This window comes from Ambystoma mexicanum, chromosome 6q (genome assembly GCF_040938575.1).
Source record: "Ambystoma mexicanum isolate Mex_15411 chromosome 6q, UKY_AmexF1_1, whole genome shotgun sequence".
Lineage (NCBI taxonomy): Eukaryota > Metazoa > Chordata > Amphibia > Caudata > Ambystomatidae > Ambystoma > Ambystoma mexicanum.
Window position 1 is genome coordinate 1139330527 of NC_090937.1, and position 23003 is coordinate 1139353529.

The window sequence follows — 23003 nt, forward strand, 5'->3', positions numbered from 1 at the left end:
GAAATCTCTTGCCCCTGAAAGTCTGCCTCCTAAGGAGCAGAGGGGGGGCAGGAGAAACAAAAGACCCAAACGGACTCAGTTTGAGGAGGAGGTACAGATCTTCCAATTTGAGGGAGAGGGATCCTCAGAGGATCCTGAGAAAAGGATCTTCTCCTTCAGAGAGGGGGGAACTCCTCCCAAAGAAAAATGGGTCCCTAGGAATGCAAATCCAGACTGGGGAGATGTGGAGACTGAGCTACCGCCGCCCACCATCTCATCCCAGAACCAACAGCAAGAAAATCCCCGGGTTCAAACCCATACTGGGGACTGCCTCCAAAAAGGGGGGGGCGGCCCAGAACTGGAACCAGGGGAACCCACAATGGCTCTGATCTCCAGTTGCCAAATTTTTCTTTCAGATTCCCAAGACTCTCCACAGAATTCTGCCCAAATCTCTTCGCTAGCAATGTCCAAAACCAGAAAGTTAGCCCACCAGTTGTCCAAAAATGTACATTACCTGTGCCCCCTTGAGGAGAAGGAGGGAAGATATTATGCCCCGGTACAAGTACAGGGGCAGGGTACAATCTCGGCACTGGTGGACACTGGATCTCAAGCTACCCTTCTGTCCAGAAGGGCCTTTGACGAACTGAATGCAGGAAGGGGAGAGAATTACCAAATTCCTCTCACCTCTCTTCCGGGACAACTACAGAACTTTGACGGGAAGGAAATTCCCGTTGAGGGGACTGCAGACTTGGACATTAAAATTGGGCGACATAAGTTGAAACACCCGGTCATAGTTGTGACCCCGGAGGGCACCCCTTGTTTACTAGGGAATGACCTCCTGAGAAGGTTCTCACCCCTAATAGATTGTGTAAACCAGGTCCTCTGGACCCAGACTAGCCGACCAATAAAATTAAAACAGAGTGTCAACCATGTTAGTTTAAACGGCACATGCCACATGGTTGAACAAAAATCTGACCAAGTAGAATTTCACTTCCAGAACAACCAGATTCCAGACGTGACAGTAATAGCAGTAGGACAACAGACTAGTGATGGGGGGTCCTCTCTATTTCTGAAAATCAACCTTCCTTCCAGTTTAAGGTGGTATTCCACGCTGGAAGGAAACACTCTGAAATTCTATACCAATCCACAATCTGAAACTCCCACTCCTATAGTCCAGAAAGATGTGAAATCAGCTCAGAGCCTGGCTGATATTCAGCAAATTGGAGAGCAGTTGTTCATCCCTGTTCAGTTAAATGATGGGAAGGACTCTGTTCTCGCTCGAGTGTGTGTGAACAACAGTAAGAGCTTCATCAGCGAAGCCATGTTTCGCCAACTCCCAAAGGATCCAGCCATTCCCACCTTCAAACTGATAGACAAATGGGAAATGGACCTGGAAGCACCTAATTCCAAACATCTCCTGCCAAGCAGGTGTATGCTCAAAATCTCCATTGGCAACAAGAGCATAGTCCACAATTGTTGGGTCGTGCGAGACGTCCCTGCCGCCTTTTACTTAGGCAGTGACATTCTCAATCGCTTTGCCATTAGTTTGGACCTAATAAACTTCAAAGCTTGGTCCCGATTAGCGGATAATCCCATGGGCTTTGATGATGCAGAAAAAGCATTTAGGTCAGCTCAATTGCTACCTTATGCAGTTGAAATTCAGGTTAAAGAGGAAGTCACCATCCCAGAAAGGACCCGACAATTCTCCCTTGAAGTGAAAGTTAAAAGGGGACAAGAGTTGAAAAACCCTGATGCTTACATACATCTAAATGCTTCTCTCCAACAGCAAGGGTTGGGGGTAAACCCAACACCATTAGTCAACATAGAACATGACACCATTCCAATAGAGGTGGATAACAGCGACTTAAAGAGTATTACTCTAGCCGCAGGCACCATTATTGGAATGGCGGTTGATGACCGACATTTCTCCATTGATCTTAGAAATGAACTGTTAGGACCAATCCCCAAGGAATGTTTTGACAGTGACAGTGAGGACAATACAACACCAGACAGGATTTTTACCCGGCATGGGGGGAACTTCCTGGTGTACACTTCTTGCCCTTATGGTAAGGAAGATGTGACTTGTGACTTCAGGAGGGATGAGGTGATTTTCCAGGTCCATGAGGGCTGCCTTTCCCACCTGAAGCCTCCAGTCCAAATCAGCACTCTGACCAGGGACTTCTCCACCCAGCTGGAGGAGGCCGCTGAAATAGCCAAACCAGAAGTCTTTCCAGGCTTCAGGCAGATGGTGGAAGAGAGAGTCAACCTAGCTGATGCCTGTGTGACTCTGGAACAAAAGCAAAAGTTGAAACAAGTTTTCTTGGATTTCCAAGATCTCTTTGCGGTAGACTCATATGACTGTGGTCGCACTGACATCCACACAACAACAATCCCCACGGACCCTGGCATGACTCCTGTGTTTGTGAAGCAATATCGCTTGCCTCTCGCATCAATGGAGTCCCTTACCGAAATAATTAAGAACCTTGAGTCCCGGGGAATAATCCGTCCCGTCCACAGCACCTTCAATAATCCGGTGCTGGGAATATTGAAGCCAAACGGCCAGTGGAGACTCTGCGCCGACCTCAGGGAGCTCAACAAACGGGTCCATACTTCCCGATGGCCTCTGCCCTACATTGACCAAGTGCTGGCCCAGATCCAGGGGTCACAGGTATTCACTGCAATAGACCTGACCAATGGGTACTGGACCGTGCCTGTCAGTAGGGAGGACCAATACAAACTGGCTTTTACCTTTGGGGGCCAGCAGTACACCTGGACCCGGACTCCCTTCGGATACCTCAACTCCGGCAATGAATTCAACATTTTCCTACATAAGGCCATGCCCGACCTGGGTGCGAGGGGTAACCTGGCTTATGTAGATGATGTCCTCATCAAAGGTTCATCTGTGGAGGAACACATAGCGGAGATCCGTTATGTTCTGACCCAGATGAGAGCCGCCGGAGCAAAACTTTCCTTTCAGAAAGCACAGTGGTGTAGAACCCGTGTTAATTTCTTGGGGCATGAGATTACTCCTCAGGGCCTCTGTCCCCAGGAAAAGAAAGTGGAAGCACTTCAGAAACTGAAAGACCCCACAACTCTGCGGGAACTAAGGAGCCTCCTTGGACTGACTAATTACAGCAGAAAGTTCATTGAGGGCTACGCAGAGATCACCAGACCCCTGATTCATCTCCTAAAGGGGGGGGTCAAGTGGGAATGGGGTCCAGAACAATCCGAGGCAGTAAGACAACTCAAGAGAAGCCTCTCACAAGCGCCTTGCCTAGCTTACCCTGTCAGAAACAAGGAGTTCTTCCTGGAGACAGGGTTCTCTAATACGTGCTTGACGGCCGTATTATACCAAAAGCATGACAAGGTCAATAAAGTAATCTCCTATGCGAGCAAAACTTTATCCTCTGTGGAGGAAAAATTCAACGATTGTGAGAAGGCACTCCTGGCAACGGTGTGGGCATTGAAGAATTACCGCCCGTTTATCCAGGGGGAACACATGATAGTGGAGACTCCACACCAGCCTCTGCAATATCTCCAAAGTGACAGAATCCGGGCCGGAAATGTGAGTAATTCCCGAATTACTTCCTGGATTCTGTCAATGCAAGGCTTTCCTGTGGAGGTCCGATATGGCCAAAACAAGAAGAGTCCCCTCGCGCAAGGTCTGGCTGACTTGCATGATTGTGCCAGAGAAAACTGTCTCGAGGACGAAAGTCTAAAAATAAAGGACAACATGGAGGCATACCTTAATTCCCCCCACAAAGTCTTTGAAGAGGACAAGTGTGAGGGAATGCCCACTGTCTATGTGGATGGATGCTCTTACCATGTTGACAACGACGGGGAGAAAGAACTGGTGGCCGGCGTAGGGAATGCATGGGTGAATGAGTCCCCAGAACCCTCCGCTGGATACAAAATTGGTCCCCGAAGTAGTCAGGTGGCAGAATTGATGGCTGTGCATCAGGCCATCCTCACTGCTGTCCAGCATCAACTCCACGAACTGGTCATAATCACAGATTCGGATTATGTACGGAACGGGTTCGTGGAGCACCTGGTTAATTGGAAAACCAGAGGCATGTTATGTGCTAACAACAAACCCTTGAAACATGGGAATTTGATCCAAAACATTGATGATCTGGTCACATCGAATGAGATGACCATCTATTGGAAAAAGATCAAGGGTCATTCCAAAGTAGAGGGACCAGACAAAACTGGAAATGACTTAGCTGATCAGCTGGCCAAAACCGGGGCCATCCAAGGGGATCTAATTGAGATTGAGTCCCTGTTGGGGGAAATCCAGGTCACTGCCATCACTAGGTCCCAGACAAATGCTCACAACGACCTTTCAATTGCACAATGGAGTAAGGAGACCCCTGATGATGATTTGATTACTGCTCAGAAGGGGGATCCATTTATTGGTAAATTTTACCAGCACCTTGAGGACCCTGAGAACTTTCCCCTGACGGATACCGATTACATTGGGAAAGAGGACCTAAGAGTGTTGATGAAATGTCCAAAAATGTTCCGGATTCAAGACGGTTTGCTGGTAAGGAAATCCAAAGCTGGCCACGATCAGTGGGTGGTTCCTACCTCATTCCGAAGCCTGATGTTAAGTCACGCCCATGAAGCGGCCACCGCCGGTCATAGGGGGTTTCACACAACATTGGAAATCTTAAGAGAGGTTGCATACTGGCCACACATGGGGCAGGACCTCGACCAATACTTGAAGGGGTGTCTTGTGTGTGCACAATTTCAGCCATCATCCCTCACGCACCGTGCGCCTCTCCAAAAGAGGGGGATGACACTGCCATGGTCAGATTTACAAATCGACTTTGTAGGCCCTGTGATTCGCTCGGCTAGGGGGAATAAGTACATGTTGACTGTGACATGCTTGTTTACCAAGTGGGTGGAATGTCTCCCAGCCCCAAATTGCAAGGCAGAAACTGCAGCTGCCTTGATGATTAACCACATCTTTTCCCGTTTTGGTCTACCTCAAAGGATTGAGTCAGACAGAGGTAGCCACTTCACCAGTGAAGTAATGACAAAGATGTGGGAGATACTGGGGGTCAAGAGAAAGCTGCATATTGCTTATAGACCAGCTTCTTCTGGGGCAGTAGAGAGATATAACCGGACAATTGTGAGCATATTAAAGAAGTTTGTGGCAGATTCTGGGCCAAGTTGGGATATCCGATTACCTCTGGTCCTAATGGCCATCAGATCTACCCCTTCATCTGCAACCAAAATGTCACCATTTGAGTTGATGACTGGGCGCAAGATGGTGCTTCCTCAGCATTTGCTCTACAGGACCCAAGAGCAGACACTGATAAATGCCTCCACTACTCATGAGTATGTGGAGAATTTAAGGAAACGCCTCCAACATGCTTTTGCTTATGCTCAGCGGAATCTAGAAAGATCAGCTGATAGCATGAAGACCCATTATGACCTGAAAACTTCCAGGAAGGAATATCAGGTGGGAGACCGGGTCTATCTATACAACTTCCAAAGGAACCAGGCCAAGCAGCGCAAATTTTTGCCTACATGGAAGGGACCCTTTGAGATCGTCGATAAGATCTCCCCTGTGGCCTACAAGATCCGCATCCCCAAAGGCGGTTCGGCAGAGGGGGAAGACAAGTGGGTCCACATAAACCAGTTGAAATGTTGCCATCCCAGGCACACTCTGCAACAACTGGAGGAATCCTCTGGAGTCCTAGCGGGTACTGTATCAGACTAATTCAGTTCCAATCATAAAACATACCACATCTAGTCTCTAACATACTGTGATTTGTATGAAACTGTCTCTTAGTCATACTGTTTTTATTAAAATAAGAATGTAATGTTTCGTTATGATAAAATGCATATGCTACCCCACTATCTCAACAGTGGTGGAAAAAAAAAATCGTCTGAGTAGATATTGCCGCTTTTGCTTTATCATCCTAGGAGAGATGAAACCATGAAGAATGACCAAGAAGGACGATCCGGAGACCGGGAACGAAGATCCAATGGGCCCAGTGGACCGCCCAATACTCCCATCAGGACCGGCGAGGAGAACCGATCGATCCGACCGGATGGAGGAAAAGATGCTGAACTGTGCCATTTATCGGAAGAAGAGGAGAACTACATCCCAGATCTTGCGGGTCCCATTAGTGAAGGATCAGATGGCCACCGCAAGAAGGGGGGCTTGTGGGATGTATTTACCCATGCATCCGGGCCCTACCTCAAAACTGTGCAGTACTGGCATTGAAAACATCATAATGGCCAGAGCTCCCCAGAAAATGCACAGGAAAATCCCATTTTGCCTATATTGTGAGTTCAGAGATGCAATGCTGATTGCCAAAAGCAAACCCATACTGTTGGGAATTCATTTTTCTTGAATGTCAAATATGGCAAAATCATGGGCACAGAATTACTTTACTGCAGAAACACACCAATGCCATGTCCTGAACATGGACAATCTACTCCATATAATATCACTTGCTGAAAGGAATCAATCTAAAAAAAAAAATCCCAAGGATGGATGCAGTAACCACAAAATCCTTATGGTGGCGCTAGCGGTCTAAACTCTGACAGGAGAGCTGTCTTGCAAACTGCATGAGTGCAAAGAAAGGGGTCTTATTTCATCAAAGGTTCAAAGGGGTTGCCTGTCCTGAGAACTCTTGACACTTCAGAACTCAACACAAGAAGCCAGGAAATAACAGGGTTCTGTTAATTAAATGCAAAGTGGCCCCCTGGCCTCCTGGTGTGAGCTTGCCAGACACCACACAAAGGACCCTTTCCTCTGAAAGGAATATGTTAATTCTGGATGTTTGCTGTCAACAAAGATCTGCCAGCCAGCAGAGATCTGTGACTGACCCACCCAAGTCTTGGAGGCGGACTTCAACACTCTGAGGACTGAATTGAAAGTAAAATATATATTTTACAAAAACACTGATAACTCTTTGTAATCAAAAGACAGAAATGTATAACTTTGAGAGCTTTCATTTAAAAAATGTACCTTTAATTCAAGCCCAAACTCCAATTTGTGTGATGTTCTGGGGCAAAACCCCATTGTTTATTAATATTACAGGCTCCCTGTTTCAGCTAGACAAACGAAAATGCATTGGTATGTGGGTAGATATGTGAGGAACAGTTGTGTAAAAAAATAATGAAGATCCAATGTTGTTCAGCACATGAAAAAGTGCTAGAAGTTGCCATTTTTGAATGCAAGCTCCTAGAAAGAGCAGATTTGGACAGAGACATGGCTAAATTCAGCCACACCATGTATGTGTAATTTCAAACAACTGTGTAACTGTGAAATATGGATTTTGATCATATATAGATTTGGGTGCACAGATGATAGGGGAGTTGTTTCAAGAGATCATAAATGGATGACATCACTCTAACTCACAGCTCCTTCGCCAATCAAGTGAGAAATGGAAGCTTGACCAATGGCAAGTGGAGAGGGGTAGGGGCTGGTGATGCTGCATACACCCCCACTCTAAAAACACATAAAAGCAGAGAGTCAGGACAGATAGAGACTTTCAAATCCATCTGCCGCTGGAAGCTCTGCCGGAAAAATCCATACTTTACCTCCATCAAACCTCCAGAGAGCCAAACTAGAGACTTCAATCTATCCGGAACTAGAGACCCAGACCAGAGAACCAGAGAGAGCTGACCCAGATCACTGTGAAGTGCAGAGACCAGAGGCAAATTTAAAACCTGACCAGATCCACGGCGAGGCCCATTTCACTCAAGAATATAGTGTGAGTACCTAGAAAACTGTGCAGAACCAATCTCCTAGTTATAATAATATAATTCAATCTATCTAATCTAAGTAGAACTGCCTCCTAACTGTCACCTGTCATTTGTAAAGCTGTCACTTGTCATTTTCTAGTTGCAAGCTGCACTTGTCTTTTTGAACTTTAAAATTTCAAATCTGAAAAACGACCTTTATTTAATCGCTCATATCTCCGCGACCGTTTGTGCTAGAGACTTGCAGTAACTTTCATTTGAAAGCTTAGAATCTTAGCTTTGAATCGCACCAAGAACCACATTACTACCCCTTATAGTTTACCGCGATTTGCAAATTTCTTCACATGTAAAAACTGCTGCTGCTTGCCTTCCATTTGCCAGAAATTCGTTTAACCTGCTAACTATCCCTGCATCATTGCTAGTGTGAGCCTGGACTAATATTAACTAGATACCACTCACCCTGAACCTCTGAAAGGGAATTAAAAGCATTTCCAGCATATTTCTCATCCATTGCTAGCACATATCAAAGCATTTTGCCTGTGTTTTCAAAACTCCTATCTGTTTTCTGTAGTGTAAGCTTGCTGGGGTGAACTGATTTACATTGATTGCATTTCTGAGAACTGTGTGTTTTCCTTCCATTTCCTTGCCTTGCATCAAGGGGGGGAGGGGATTGCCAGAGAAAAGTGATTACATTGTTTGGTTGAAATCATATTGAGTATTTTCTGTACTGCATTCATTGAATATTGCATCCACCTGAGCTTACATAAAGCATCCTCTACCACATTATACTTTTGTTCCTATTTACCAGTGTGCTACCTTATCCATTTCATGTCAACTCATTAGTGATTATAAGAAGTGTGCTAGTGCCAGATTCTCCGTTGTTGATCTTTATCATATCAGATTAAGTGTGCTATTCAATTATTAATTTATTATAAAGTGTGATATATATATATATTTTAAATTATCAAATAAACCTTTTAAACTTGCAAAACAGAACTACTTCTTGGCTCAGTGGGGTCAGGAGGATTCCAAGAGAGGGGTGTTATATAGGGGTAGTCATCCAGAACGCATGAACTGGACATAAAGATATATCAATAAGGGTTTTCATTCAGTATTATAGACTAGGCGTTGACTTAGCTGTAGTGTTGAATTGAATCCTCTTACAGACAGGAGTGTTACTGAGTCTTTTCTGCATGTTTCTTAATTCTGTGCGCAGACGAGCAAATCGTCTACGTACTGAATGATGGTGCTTTCAACTGATAAATTACCCAGGTCTTCGTGTAGAATGCGGTTGAATATGCTTGGGCTCTCACAGTATCCCTGTGGCAGTCTGCAATGTTCATATCTCTTTCCCCCTAATGTAAATGCTGTCAGGTATCTGCTTTCTTCTGCCAAGGGGATAGAAAAGAATGCGTTCTTCAAATCGACCACTGTGAAATGTCATGCTGTTTTTGGGACACTGCATAATATCGAAGCAGGGTTCGGGACCAAAGGGAACTCTTTCTGTATGACGTCATTTAGGGGGCGTAAATCCTGGATCATCCTCCACCAAGCCCCTCCCTTTGCTTTCTTAATCGGGTAGATACAGGTGTTACATGGTGAGTTTGAAGGCACTATTATTCCATGAGCTAATAATGCATTTATTGTCTCTTTTATCCCTTCCTCCGCTTCACGGGACAATGGATATTGCTTTACTCGGGGCAGGATTGCTCCTTGTCTGAGTTTTATGACCACTGGCGTCACTCCATGCAACAACCCCACATCATGGGGGCCTGTGGTCCACAAATTGTTTGGCACCAGTCACATGTCGTCATCAAAAAATGACGGTGTTGTTCCCACCACTGCCATCAACTGGACGGGAATTTGTCTAGCCTGAATCAAAATGTCACAGGGCATTGGTATTTCCATTATTATTTCGCCATCACTGTCTGAATCAGAGACGAGATCCTCATCAGATAAGTCCCGTAAGGCAATATTGGCGTTGATGCACAGTACAGTGCGCCATTCACATCCATCTATGTCCATCCCAATCACTGCAATCCTCTTTGCTGATACCTGTACAGCATGCAAGTCTAATGATACCACTGACCCTAGTGCTATGTCTGGGCGCACTATTGGGCGGAAGATAAATTCTGAGGGTATTCTCCAATCCATCTTTTTTAGCTCAGGAACTACTTGGGCCAGTGTTTTTAAACCTTCAATAAACATTCTTTCGTCCACTGGTAGACCACGTATTTCCGGGGCAGTTGTTTGAGCCTGAACTACCAACATCACACGTAATGGGCATATTCCTGGTGTTGAACACACTATTCCCCTTTCTGTGAATGATATTGTCATGTTAAGCTTGCTAAGAGGGTCCCTCCCTAGCAAGTTTATTGGCGATTGTTCGTAATACAGCAAGGGTGTTTTTACAGTTTTACCCCCTACTGTCACATCCAAAGCTTCTGTGTAAGGAACTTCAATTACAGCCCCAGAGAACCCCTGCGTCTCTAACTTCCGGTTAGATAACGGAAACCGGCCCTCCCTAATACATGATTTCTCCGCTCCCGAATCCACCATGAATATGAACTGCTTGTCTCCTATCTGCGCCCCTACCAATGGTTCCTCTGCTGCATCTTAGGTGGTAGATAGGACAGGACACGCAAGTGTTCTCTGTGGGCTGTCCTATGCGGGGTGTCCCATAGCCCCCCCCCCTGGTTGAACACACTCCCTGAAACTACTGATAACACCGCTATAGGGGGCTGGTGCTGGTGCTCCGTTTGCTGTAGTCGCGAAAGGGTTGCCTGGGGTGTAGTGCATAGTGTCATTGTTCTGTGGGTGATTCTGTGTTCTGTATTGGTGTCCCTGCCATTGCTCAGGGTACCACTGCCCTGGGTCCCTTTGTTGTTGTCCCATTGGGAGACCATATGGGCTTCCCGGATGAGGGTGGCCATAGTGTTCTACCTCTGGAAACCCGTTGTTTGGCCTACTCCTGCACTCTCTGGAAAAGTGTCCCCACCTCCCGCAGTTCCAACAACTTCCTTGCGCACCCCTGGGACCCTGCCATCCACTTCCTCCCATTCCCCCGTACCCTTGTCCGCCCCCTCTTCGGCCTCTGTACCCACCTCGTCCCCCTCGAGGGGCCCAATCTTGCCACTGCAGACCTCCACTGTGCTCCTGTTAGTTCCACTGCCGTGACCCTACTCCTGCCCAATTCGTTGCCATCCTCCCTTGTATTGCTACCAGCCCCTCCTCCTCCCCCTCCCTACTGTGTGGGAGCGCGGCTACTGCTGCGGCGACCTTCACCCGCTTTGTTTGTACTAGTTTCGCTTCGTCTGCAATCTTCTCTGCGCCACCTCCTTTTCCCTTTCTTTAATTCGTTTGCAGTGGTGAACTATTATGCTCTGAATTTCGGGCCATCCTTTTGCTTCAATACCTGCTATTTAGTCAAGTGCTTTTTGCACCTCTTTTGGGAGCCCCCTCTTTATTATAAAATAGAATAATGATGTTGGTTGATACCAGGGCGTGCCCGTTTCTGTTCTCCACATCTCTTGGACTCAAAAAATGTAATCCATAGCATCTTCCCCGTCATTCATTGTACATTGCATTACTGACTGCAAATCTGTACATTGCATTACTGACTGCAAATCTGGGGTATCTGGAAACGTTTCCCGCAAGGCATCCCACACCCTGGCACGTACTGTATTGAAGGAGGCACCATCATGGCGATCGCAGTTTAACGTTACTCCCGGGAAGCCAGCTTTTACCCATACTCTGTCAGCTTGATCCCCAACTGCTGATACTAGCAAACTCTTCACGTCGCCTATTGCTAGAGGTACCCCGGCTGTGTGTTTCTCAAAGGCATATATCCACTTGCTTGCCCCTCCTGATAACTGGGGCAATAATTTTAACAAATTGGCCTTATCCATTTGAGCCCAGGGTATGTAATTCAGCCTCCCTCCTCCTCTATGTATCAATGGGAGTTGTAACTTCCCCTTTGTCGTTGTATCTGCACTCATTTTACTCCTGATTTTCCTAATGGCACCATTTTTCCCAACCTGTTCCTTAGTCGCCCTGTCCACTCCTCGTCCATCGTTCTCACTGAGCATGCGCCATCCAACTCCTCGCTTCCCCCTCCCATTGCCACACTTAGCCTTTCAACCTCCTCTAAGTCATCCCCTAGATCACACAATAGCTCCTCTCTGCCTCCTGTGGCCCTTGCCTCACCACCAGTACACCCCTCTCTTCCCTCTAGTTCAATTATCCGTGTTGGTTCTTCTTCTATCCTAAACAGTATCTCTCCTTTTTTCCATCCTTCTCCAAGTGTCCTATTCTCGCTCTGCGCTCCTGATGCAGGCTCTGATCTAGCGGTGCTGATTGCAGTCCGCTCACATATACTTTTAATTCTCGAGAGCTCATCTTTGGCTATAGAGAGTCTGGATTCTAGATCCCCTGTCAATTTCTCTATATCCACCCTTGGTGTACCTGCTCTCGTTCCCTATGACTCTCATATGGTGGGGGTGCAGTTGGCCCTTGAGTGGTAGTGGTTGTCGTTGGGGGTACATACGTTGGGTCACTATATCCCTCTGCGGGCACTGGCTTATTTAGTATCGGGTACAGCCTAGTTACCTCTATTGGTGGCTTCTCTTCTAGAAATACCTTGTCATCTTTTGGTATCAGTAATGGGTTGTCAGTAGTAGATGGTAGGTCAGTATCTGATTCCCTTTTCTTAGGTGGGGGTATTTCTTCAAACAGTCTCCATAGGTCTAATATTTCTCTTCTATTGTGTAGCTGCTTCCCCTTATATTTCAAACAAATGCATGTGGCTACTATATCTAAGACGCCCTTGTCAAATGATCCCCCTTCGGGCCATATCTCAGGTAATCCTTCCCCCTTCAACTCTGTGATCCACTGGTCATGATATTTCTTAATACGTTCTGCGTACCCAGGTAGGCTCTTGCAAATATGTGATAAGGGTGTTTCCGCTCCCATACTTCGTACTTACTGGAGACTAGTGTACCTCTCTATGTATGTCTGTCTCTTATTATGGACGTATCACCATATGGATTCACGCACTTATGTCTTACTGAGCGTGGGCGTGTTTTCCCGCCACCTATACAGTATGAGAATGGCTGCACACAGCCTCTATTCTATATTCTTTGGGGGGCGCGTACAAGAGCAAACCATCAATGACTGTAACAATTGAACCCAGCAGGTCAAGGAAATGAACACTCACTTTACCACATTACACTCTTTTTTTCTGATATTTTTCCTGGTCACACTTACCGTAACCATACCACAATTACGTATTTCTGACCACCTTTACACACTTATTATATCAAATATGTTCTGACATATACGATGCATACACATTCACAAGCAGCACTCCATTCACAGCCCAGTTTGTCCTCCCTTTCCTCCCTTGCCAACTGTCCCTGACCTTCTAATCTGATATATATATATATATTTGTCTTCTAGTTTTTGATGTAAAATTATTTTTCTACTTGCATTATATCTTTGTTTGTACTAACCCGCTTTTATTTTCCCGTAAACCCAGAGAGAGAAATAGAAAAAGTAGCAGTCGCTAATGTGTTTTCCGTGTCTTCCTTTACCAGACACCTTTATCTCGTATTCCACTGCTTCATATATTCCCAGTACAAGTCAAGATAGCACTATGCGGCACCACCTTCCACCCCCTTGCGGAGCTAGGTTCCCGTCTCTTTAACTCTGTTCACCTCTTAATCCTAATGGCCATATGCAAAGAAAGTTTAGGATGGTCCTTAGTAGACCCAACGTGCCCCTCTTTTAACCAGCCTCGTTCCCTATCCTATATTTCCTCCCCTACTCCCTTTAAGGTCTCTCGCACTCAATACTCACGTGCCCGTCTTGAACCGATAGTCTCCGAAACTGGGTCCGTCCAGGCAGTGCTGCCGTTTGCTCAACGGTCAGCCCCGGCTCCGGCGAGCGGTACTCAAAGGGGATTTTTCAACCGGGATCCCGTACCCTCTCTCTGGTGAGTGCGCACTTCTGAGCGTACCGGTCGCCGCTGGCGGGCATCCTCCCGGAGCCGGCGCACCGTGCGTATCCCTTTTCGACCAGAGATTTTCGTGCCAAAGGGGACGGTAGAGATATATATATTAGGAGAGAAATTAAAATCACGTCGGGGTCACCACTGAAGGCAAGCGTCCCCAGATAGCACGATCCTCCCCACAATGAGAGACAATAATGGACTCTCCCAGGATGGGAATAAGACCAGGACAAAGTGCGGGTGAGCTTAAATGGGAGTTTATCAATCAAAATAGGGCATGCAAAGAACTCTGCAAACTCTGAGAGCGCTCTGTCTGACAATAGCAAAGACAGGCGTATATATTTACAAAAAAAGTCATAAGAACCTACATACTATAGGGGGCACAAGTTCGTGGGGATTGGGTGGCGATGACTAGCTATAGGTGCTGCTGCGATGTGGTTTGCCGCGGCTGGAGGACGTCACTGGTTACCCTCGTGGGTTGGGCTGGGCCTGGCAGGTCAGCTGGGCTCATCCGGGCGGTGTTGTTGTGCCAACCGTGATCAGTGTCAGAGATGAATGTCTTTCCTGACTTTCTGCCCTAGGGCCACGCACACCGCAGTCATTCAACATTGCATTATTATCTTCCCTGGTAAATCTTCCAATAGGTTATTTTACAGGTTAATGCAACACAGGAGGAATGCACCTAGAGTGGGGTCTGTTGGCGATTCATCAATACATGGTTACCATCGTCCTGTTGACCGGGTATCAGAGGTCGTGGGGTTGGGTCTCGAGGCATGGGACAGGAGGTCCGTGTTATCATGTCTTGTTAGAAGTCATTATGGATGTGTTCCTGTAATATTGCCATAATATTGGGTGTCCTAATTTTACAGGGGCCATTAACCTAAGGTGAGCCTGTGGGTCGTGGAGCCTAAGAAAGGGCGCCTTTGGATCTGTGTTTTAAGATCGGGGTTTACTGCTGGGTTGTAAATAATTCAGGTGGCAGGCCGTGGCCTTGGGTGCTGCGGGGGAATGTGAATGCTTGAAGCGGCTCCAGCCAAGTTGGGGGAGGTGGAGCAGGGCAGCGCAGGCCTCTGCTTTTTTCGTCAGCCGGGTTCACTGGGAGGAAGGGGGAATGGCCTTGCGTGTGCTCACAAAGGTATTTTCCTCGTGTGTTGCAGACTTTAAGTGGGAGAGACATAAACATTCATATAATATACAATACTCATTGAGTCTTTTCAAAGCTCACGTTTTTGACATTGCTAGTGCCATCCGTATGGCCAATTTGAGCACATTACTTGTACACTACGTTTTTAGCAACTACAACATTTTGTTATATGCTTATACATGCGCAGTAAATGAGGTAGTAGTAAGGTTGGTGGACCATGCAGGAACAACCCGCCACTGAGACTGGCGGCAGTGGCACATAGAGGGCTTGGACACACACATGTGGTGCATTTTCGGGCACCCCTTACATGAGCCCTCAATATAGTTACATTTGTTTTCCTTTGCACTCTTGCAGCATTAGTTCAGTTTTGGCGCGGGACCGTGGGGTGCAGTCTTCGTGATAACACACATAACATGAAAAACCACTGGGACGCTTTTACCATTTGCGCATAGCGACAGGGATGTGGGTGCTTCATCCCTAATGTCATATGAGCACCCATTCTGCCATTTTCATATATTTTACAGGTATTTTAGTCAGAGAGGTTGTGGAGAGAACGCTTTCATCACAGGTGGTTTGCTCATTAGTTTTTGGGGACTTTGCTTTTGTCAGGGGACCATCGCACAGTTCTTTTCCACCCAGGCCCTGCTGGCCGGGGTCATGCTGGAAACAGTGATACACTGCGGAAGGTGAAATGTTAGTGTGTTGGTATCTGACACTAGCTCATGTCCGTCTGTTCGTGGGAACGGGCACTTAGCGGATCTGCCGGGGAGCTGTGGCCACAGGCATAAGTGACACTCTCCAAGGGTGGGGGCCGTGCTGCGGTGCACAGAGCTCAAGCCATTTTTATTAGACAAAATGGCTTCCAGGGCCTAGCTAAATTGAGCAGGTTTGGTCAATGTCTTCAGCCAGTGCCCCACCCACCACCTGGGCCCTGGTGGCAGGAAGGACAATTGATGAGCCATGAACCTCACCGGGGGAGAAAAGGCATGGGAGGGGGGGTCTCCTGGACCAGTCCTCCCATACAAAGCTTTTTGCTATTTGGTGCCGATCTCAGAAGATTACCCCTCTGAGAGTCATGGCCTTGCAGTTCCTGCCATACTTGCTATCTTTGGCCAAGGCCGGACTGGCGCATGCCTCTATCAAGGTACATCTGGTGGCTATCTCCCACTACACCAGGTTTCCAGGAAGGTCTTCACTTTGAGAAATTCCTTGACGAGTCGGTGGGACCAAAGGACTTTTTTTATTTTTTTTTATTTTGTATTTTTTAAATTTTTTTTATCTTTCATGCCAGTGGAGGCTTCAGCTTAGTCGTGGGAATTCAACATGGTTCTGATGGGGCCCCCTCTCAAGTTCCTCTTGTGGAAAATGACTTTCCTTGTGACCATAACCTCTGCCAGGAGGGTAGGTGAGATCCAGTCCCCATCCTGCAAGAAACCACGAATCGAGGGTGGTGCTGTACACGCACCCCTCTTTCGTGCCGAAAGTTCCATTGGAATTCCACCTCAAAGAGCCTTTGGTGTTGCCTGTTTTTTGTCGTCGGCGGAAAGGGCTTGGCACTCGCTGGACTTCGTTCGTGCCCTGAAGTTCTACGTGACATGCATGAAGACCTCACAACTGTTTTGGAACTTTGGTCCAGTGAACCATGGGAAGGCTTTATCCAAGGCTTCCATTTCAAGGTGGCTCTCCAGCTGCAACACGCACAAACATCTGTTGACAAACCGACCGCTGCCCGGCTGTCCGAAAGCCCTCTCCACCAGAGCGATTGCTGCGACGAAGGCGCTGCGACAACGGCGTTCCTGTCTGGTGTGCCCCTGCTGGACATCTGCAGGGCTGCTACGTGGAGGTCCACACACTCCCTCACAAAGTTCTACTGCATCAACAGGGATTCCAGGGAGTAGTCCAGAGTCGGCCAAGCAGTGCAACGCAAAACTGTTCTCTTGAGGTGAGACTGTTCCGGAGGTACGAATTCATTGCTTCTATTGAACCTTGCCACCTCCCCTGGTTTTGTGATGTTGTACTGCTGTGTATTCATTATTCATGAGCATGTGAATCCATGCCAGACCCCATGCTGCCCCAGTCTGGCATGGATTCACATGCTCATGAATATTGCCTGTCAGGCTGGGAAGCCTTGATAAAAGAAAAAACTGTTTCACTTTCACTTTTAAAAACGGTATTTTGTCTCTAAACCAATCACTGTCCTTATCCAATGATAGTCCTCTGCCTAAACCCCTCCTCGGGCAGACCTCTTTTAGATTTGGTAAGCACATAAAGTGGCAGTATGACTGAGCCGCACAGGGGACGGAGGGAGGGTTTGCATGTCAATCCATGCCAGGCTCATGCTGGAGAACAATAGTTACAGGTAAGTAACTTAAACCTAACTCAATGTTAACGATATTGTCTAATCCTACATCGCTTTTGAAAATCTATCGATGTATCTCCAAAACTCACTATAGCAGCCAGCCCTACATAAAGCTACCAGACTTTACTTTTGGCTTCCCAGGCCAGTTGGTGCCATAGAAACACATCAATGGACTATTAACTTTTGTTCTTGGGATTGTTTATAATGTCACATCTGGAGGACATTTAAAGTATAATGGGTCATTCATATAATGGACATAACAATACCATGTTAGATTTGCAGCACACTCCTCATTCCCCAAAGGCAGCTGTTCTTTACTGGGTGATGCCTGTACCCATGTTTAGGTTCTGCTGATCACATTTTAGTTTGATCATTAATTATTGGCCTTGTCTGAGTAAGTCTGCGTTATTGTAGTAGGGAAATCAATCAGAAAGAGCCCTGGCATGTCAAAGAAGAAGTTTCACATCTGCAGAAGAATCACCACTTGACATGGTTGTTGTACGTCTTCTTCAGCATTTAGAATCTCTGAAGTAATATGGGAAGGTGATCGAGGAGGCCAGCTATTCCTTTTCAGTGGCTGCCCCCCCCCTTCTTCCTTCTCTGTATAACTATCACAAAACCCATATGTGACAATTGGAAACCATATAAACAATTTTTTTTAGATGTCAACTGTAAGTTGCAGTATTGTGAGCTACTCAAGCTGACACTGAACCACTTGTGATATTCCACCACTGTTATAACCAGCTTCCTCTGTTCCTGCTTGATCCAAATGGTGATATGCTCTGTTGACTACACAATCCTCTCTCGCCCTGTACATTTTTTTTGATCTGGCCCTGGTGGCTCCATTCTATCCCTCCCTTTGTGTGATTATTTCCACCAAACTTTTCAACCTCTGCACCACCCTCTTTCTCCACTTCGTTTATTGTGTTCTCTTTGCACAACTCCTCCCCCCTTTCAATAGTAAACCTGCTTTCCAATGTTAAAACGATTGGCTTTGCTATGACTTTTTCCTTCGCTCATTGTAGTAAAAGCAAAACTATGTGTAGCAGAATGTTAGGATTCATAGAATTGCCTAAACCTGGCAGCAGATAAGGTGGGTTAGTTTAGAGGGGTATAGATTTTCCAACATACTCCACTTCATGTGAGCTTGGCGTGATCGGACCTCTGAGGGAGTTGATCATTCTGGTTCTGCAGGCTAAGTACCAGATACATAATTGCTTGATGAGTGATTAGTTCTGCTCTACACTACCCCCTTTAAGTGGTGTCCTCTTCTCAGTGGATTGAAATTAACAGAATGTAATGTGTGATTACTATAACTTGTGTAGTGTTTTGGCGTTATGATCCAGAAGTTATGTTTTCATATGGATTAACTAAGCCATTTTGTCTTTTTGCTTGAAATCGGATTTATAGTGGACTGGAGCACTTGATTTAACAGTGGAAAAGAAGGAAACCAAAAGCTTGCGTCAATTTTCCTCTTTTCTGGATGCCCGATATTGGCAAGTCAAAGAGGACCCTCTATCAATGAGCAGATCGAGGATTGCACTTCTCCTAGCACAAGACTTCGTCTGTATGTCTCAACCTTGACAAAAGTTCCAGTCTGTAGTTGGTTTGCAGTGGAAATGGGACTATAAAATGAAGACTACACCAGTGTCCACAAAACCCTATATCGGAGTCTTTTAAGTATAAGTGGTTGTGATATTATTGCACGCCTACTAAATTATGCTGCGTTTGCAGAACGTCCTGTGATTCCCCAAACCTTGAACATTTGCTGGGTTTCTTGTGATATCCATTCAAAATGTTTGCACTTGTTCTGCTCCCATTTGGGAAATGCCTACCCTCGTTTTTGAGGATATTGTATAGTCCAGGCAGGACTTTGAGCGTGAAAAACTGTAACAGTGCACCTTTCTCTGGACATCATCATTGGAGGAACAAATTACCCGTCATAAATTGCATGCACCAAAAATTCTATAGTTCTCAAAATCCAAAGGTAAGAATCTTGTTTTATTGCATACGTCTATGAGAACTGTTCATGTTTAAATTGCACATTTTAACATTGTATGATTGCATTTAAATGTTTATAATTGTTTCTTAACAGATTTGCCTTAATTCAACATTTTTTACAAAGGGCATAGTATCGCTCGGCTAATGTGGGTATTTTAATGACAAGAGAATATAAATTGTACAGTTTCTTTTCATGCTTTCTTTCTAATTTAGTCAAGTTTATTTTTAGTGAACTACAGAGAGCTTATGGAAAACCACAATAGGAAAACTTGTTCTTACAACTGTACTCAAAAGATGAAATACTGCCTTAACAATTCTATTCAAGATTATGCAATAAAAGCCAAAGGGGATATCTCTTTGTATCTATAACACTACACAATTTGGAAACTAATACAGGAACACCTGAAAAGAAGAGGAAACAATGTGTCCTATTGCCTCGCAATCTTATGGTTGCAGAAGGATAGGGTGCCTAATTGTCAATCTTCCCCTTATTTTTTAGGCTGCTCTTAAGTAGTTCAAGATAACTGGTGGCATGATCAACGACCACGAGGATAAACCTGCTGCCAGAGGATGTAGGAGGGTCAAGGGGACCAACCACGTTAATCCCTACCCTCTCACATGGTATACCTACTAGAGGAAGTGATACCAATGGAGCCTGAATCTTTGTTCAACTTTGGCCAGACAACTGACAAGTTGTGCAACTCCTGCAGTGAGCTTTTACTTGACCCCCCCCCCCCATTTTAGGTCAGTAGAAATGCAATTTGCCAAAAGATAATGTCAACTGGGAGCAGGCCTGTCTCCTAAGGCCTTCTAGAGAGGGACATTCTCTGTCCCTTACTGAATTTTTCATCTGACCAGACGTGCAGAGCGGCACCCAAGAGCAGAACTCGTAATGGGGCGGTATGGTAACAACGTTGCCGGTAGCACTACTGGCGCTGTTGTTGCCTTACCACCACATTCGTAATGAGGCCCATTGACTTTGAAGCCGCTCATTTGAACTAGAACAGCTGAGTTCATTCAGCGGCACTTATGAAGGGTGCATTTTTTCAATTTGTTTTCTTTGACGTCGGACCAAAAAAAAAAGGATTTTAAATGGTCAATTGTTCAGTTTCATTTACCAATTGTCATGGTTTCATAGCGAAGACTGCAGTGTTGGAGGATATGAGTGTGAATATGGGGTGTAAGCCATGGCACGTTTGAGGTAGTAGTGAAATTAGTGAAATGATGAACTTTGGGAGATAATTCGGCGTGAATTTTACAGAAGCTGCGCATGTTTTACTTTTGAGTATTATTGAAATTATGAAATGTTCTACTTCATGGTGCATAATTATGGAAAGTAATTTGAATTTTGGAAGGGAGATTTTAAAAATGCATTTTTGAAGCATTTGCAGTTTAAATAGGACTGCACATGATTATATGTTTAATGTTGAATCCTGTTCGGGAGGCAAGTGGAGGAGCGGCAGCTCCCCCACACTGCTGGAGCAGTGCCCTGCATCCGGCAGGCTACCCCACCATATTGAGGTAGGCCAGTGGGCTTTACCTCACCCTAGAGGTTTCTAATTGCGAGGTTTACTCTTAGCGCAATTTGCGCTGTATTCCCGAGTGTATTTCACCACCGTCTGCCATTTGGCTGCACCTTTTTATTTTAATTGTATCTGGATCCTGAAATCGCCCTGTGTGCAGTCCACCACCATTGCACACCATGAGTCCTGGACCAAACCAAGATGGCTGCACGACACCCTAAGGCTGCATCTGCAGCCTAGCTTCCTTTCTCGCCACCTCCACACCGTGATTGGCTGCTTCATCATTCATCTCTGCCAATCCGTCGCCGGGGCGCAAGCCGGCACACTACTGCAAGGCCCATGATTGTAAGGCGAACATCTGTCCCGAGGATGTCCTGAGTCCTGCCTGAGGCTGGGACCCCTGCCCATTTCGACCCTCAATGCCTCCTACATTCGGTCCATAGCCTGGAGCTGGACCATTTCTTTGAAATCCTGATCAGCGGTAAGCCCTTTTCGAACGTGGACGCACTGCACACTAATGTGTTTACTGACTATATTTGACTATATTTGTGTGTTCCAAATTTCACAATGATGTAGTTCGAAACCTCGGCTGACTTGACTACTTTGTAACACCCTTCACTGTATTACCCTTACACTGCATTCTATTGTCCTTCCTCCCAAGGTGACTATTTATATGACATTGTAACCACATCTTACGGGTGTCCTAAGCACCATCTGTTGCAACCAGTCTGGGGTATACCGCTCCCAGCTCCCTTTGCCTTGGGCCTGCTGCATAGCGCCCAAGCCGTCTGCGGCATCCTTGCTAGCAAACTATAGTCGCTGCTTAAAACTGGTCTACTGTACTCCTGCATATGATAACTGCCATTTTTATCCTCACACTCGGCGCCAGTGTTTACTGCTTCGTCAGCCCTTATCATGGTTTGTGGATCCCTAAATCCTCCTTTGCCAGTGTTTGCTCCTACAGCTAGTAATCTTAGTCCGCATTTGTGATACCACATAATCTGCCTAGGACCATTTAAATGCTAAAATTTACCGTATTTTACCGTATTGCTGCACTCTCTTGCACCCTTGTACACGTAGACATGGACCTAAATTGAACAAGTCCATTGAATTGCACTGCTAGGCTCTGATGTTGGCCCTTTGCCGAAATTAATTTACAGCATATTGGAATTGTGTTGTTATTATATGCTTAGATATTGTCCCATTTCCGAAATGAGCTTACTGTGTTGCCAGGAAAATTTGAATAGTGCTATTACTCACCTGTTAACCCAATCTACGATCTAGTCCTTAGCTATAATGCTACACTGTGCACATTTGTACTATGTTGATACACCTATCTGAACAAACTAACTGTGCAGCTGTGCCCATCTGATTAAGTCCAAAGTGCCTTCATGCCCATTCATTGGATCCAGCCCAATGACCAGTGCTTATCTTGACCTTTCTAACTGTGCTGCTCGAAGAGCCCTTCGACGAACCCACCATTTGAAACGTGCACACCATTACTTATAATCTATGCCTAACCAGTTTACTTTGCATAACCAGCCTCCTTGCTGCTGCACAACCCTTACCCAATCCTACTTCAATGGCAGTATATAACCTCCTTCTCATCAGTCACCCTGACCATCTAACCAACCGAAGTCCTGACGGAAACCATCTTTGCACTGTAATAAGACCCGACGGAAGCAATCCTTGCACCGTAATAGACAGAAACCTTAGACTGCGAGCCAGACTAACTAAATTACACGAACCACTCATGAGATCTTTACCCCCGACAAATAAGAAAACTAATCTCCTGAGTAATAAAAAGTCTAATATTACCAAATATGCCACTATCTTGCCCCCTCTGCACGACAACTCTAAGCAGCAGGCTGGGCATTTACCAAAGAGAGTTGACTGCATACCACCAACTCCTAGCCAGGAGGAGTCACCTTTAGCGGAGACACATCCGCTTAAAGGAGCCCTCATAAACGCCAGATCCCTGGTTGCCCACGCAACAGATATCTCTGACAAAATACTAGCAGACAATCTGGATTTCCTTGCTATAACGGAATCCTGGTTACATGATGCTGCAGGACCATTGCTATCGTTAGCCATTCCAGACGGCTACACAATGCTGAGGCAGGACAGAGATGTAACCAGAGGTGGTGGCATTGCCATAATATCGAGATCAAACCTTGCTCTGAGATCGACCCCTCCACTAATCTTACAATCCTGCGAAGCCCTTACAGTGAAACTCCCCCTAATCAACTCGCAGACCCTTACCAT

At 45.9% G+C, this 23003-nt stretch overlaps 1 protein-coding gene across 3 annotated transcripts in view; it reads left to right on the top strand.

Moving 5' to 3' along the window:
- The window catches only part of GUF1 (GTP binding elongation factor GUF1), a 719613-nt gene that overhangs the window by 56346 nt on the left and 640264 nt on the right, over positions 1–23003 (top strand). For 2 of the 3 annotated variants that reach the window (XM_069631727.1, XM_069631729.1), the window contains exon 2: positions 18625–19201. In XM_069631727.1, the coding sequence (XP_069487828.1) occupies positions 19010–19201 (192 nt within the window). In that variant the 5' untranslated portion in view covers positions 18625–19009. Of the gene's footprint in view, positions 1–18624; positions 19202–23003 lie in introns of those variants that run through there. The other variant, XM_069631728.1, reaches the window with a different exon arrangement.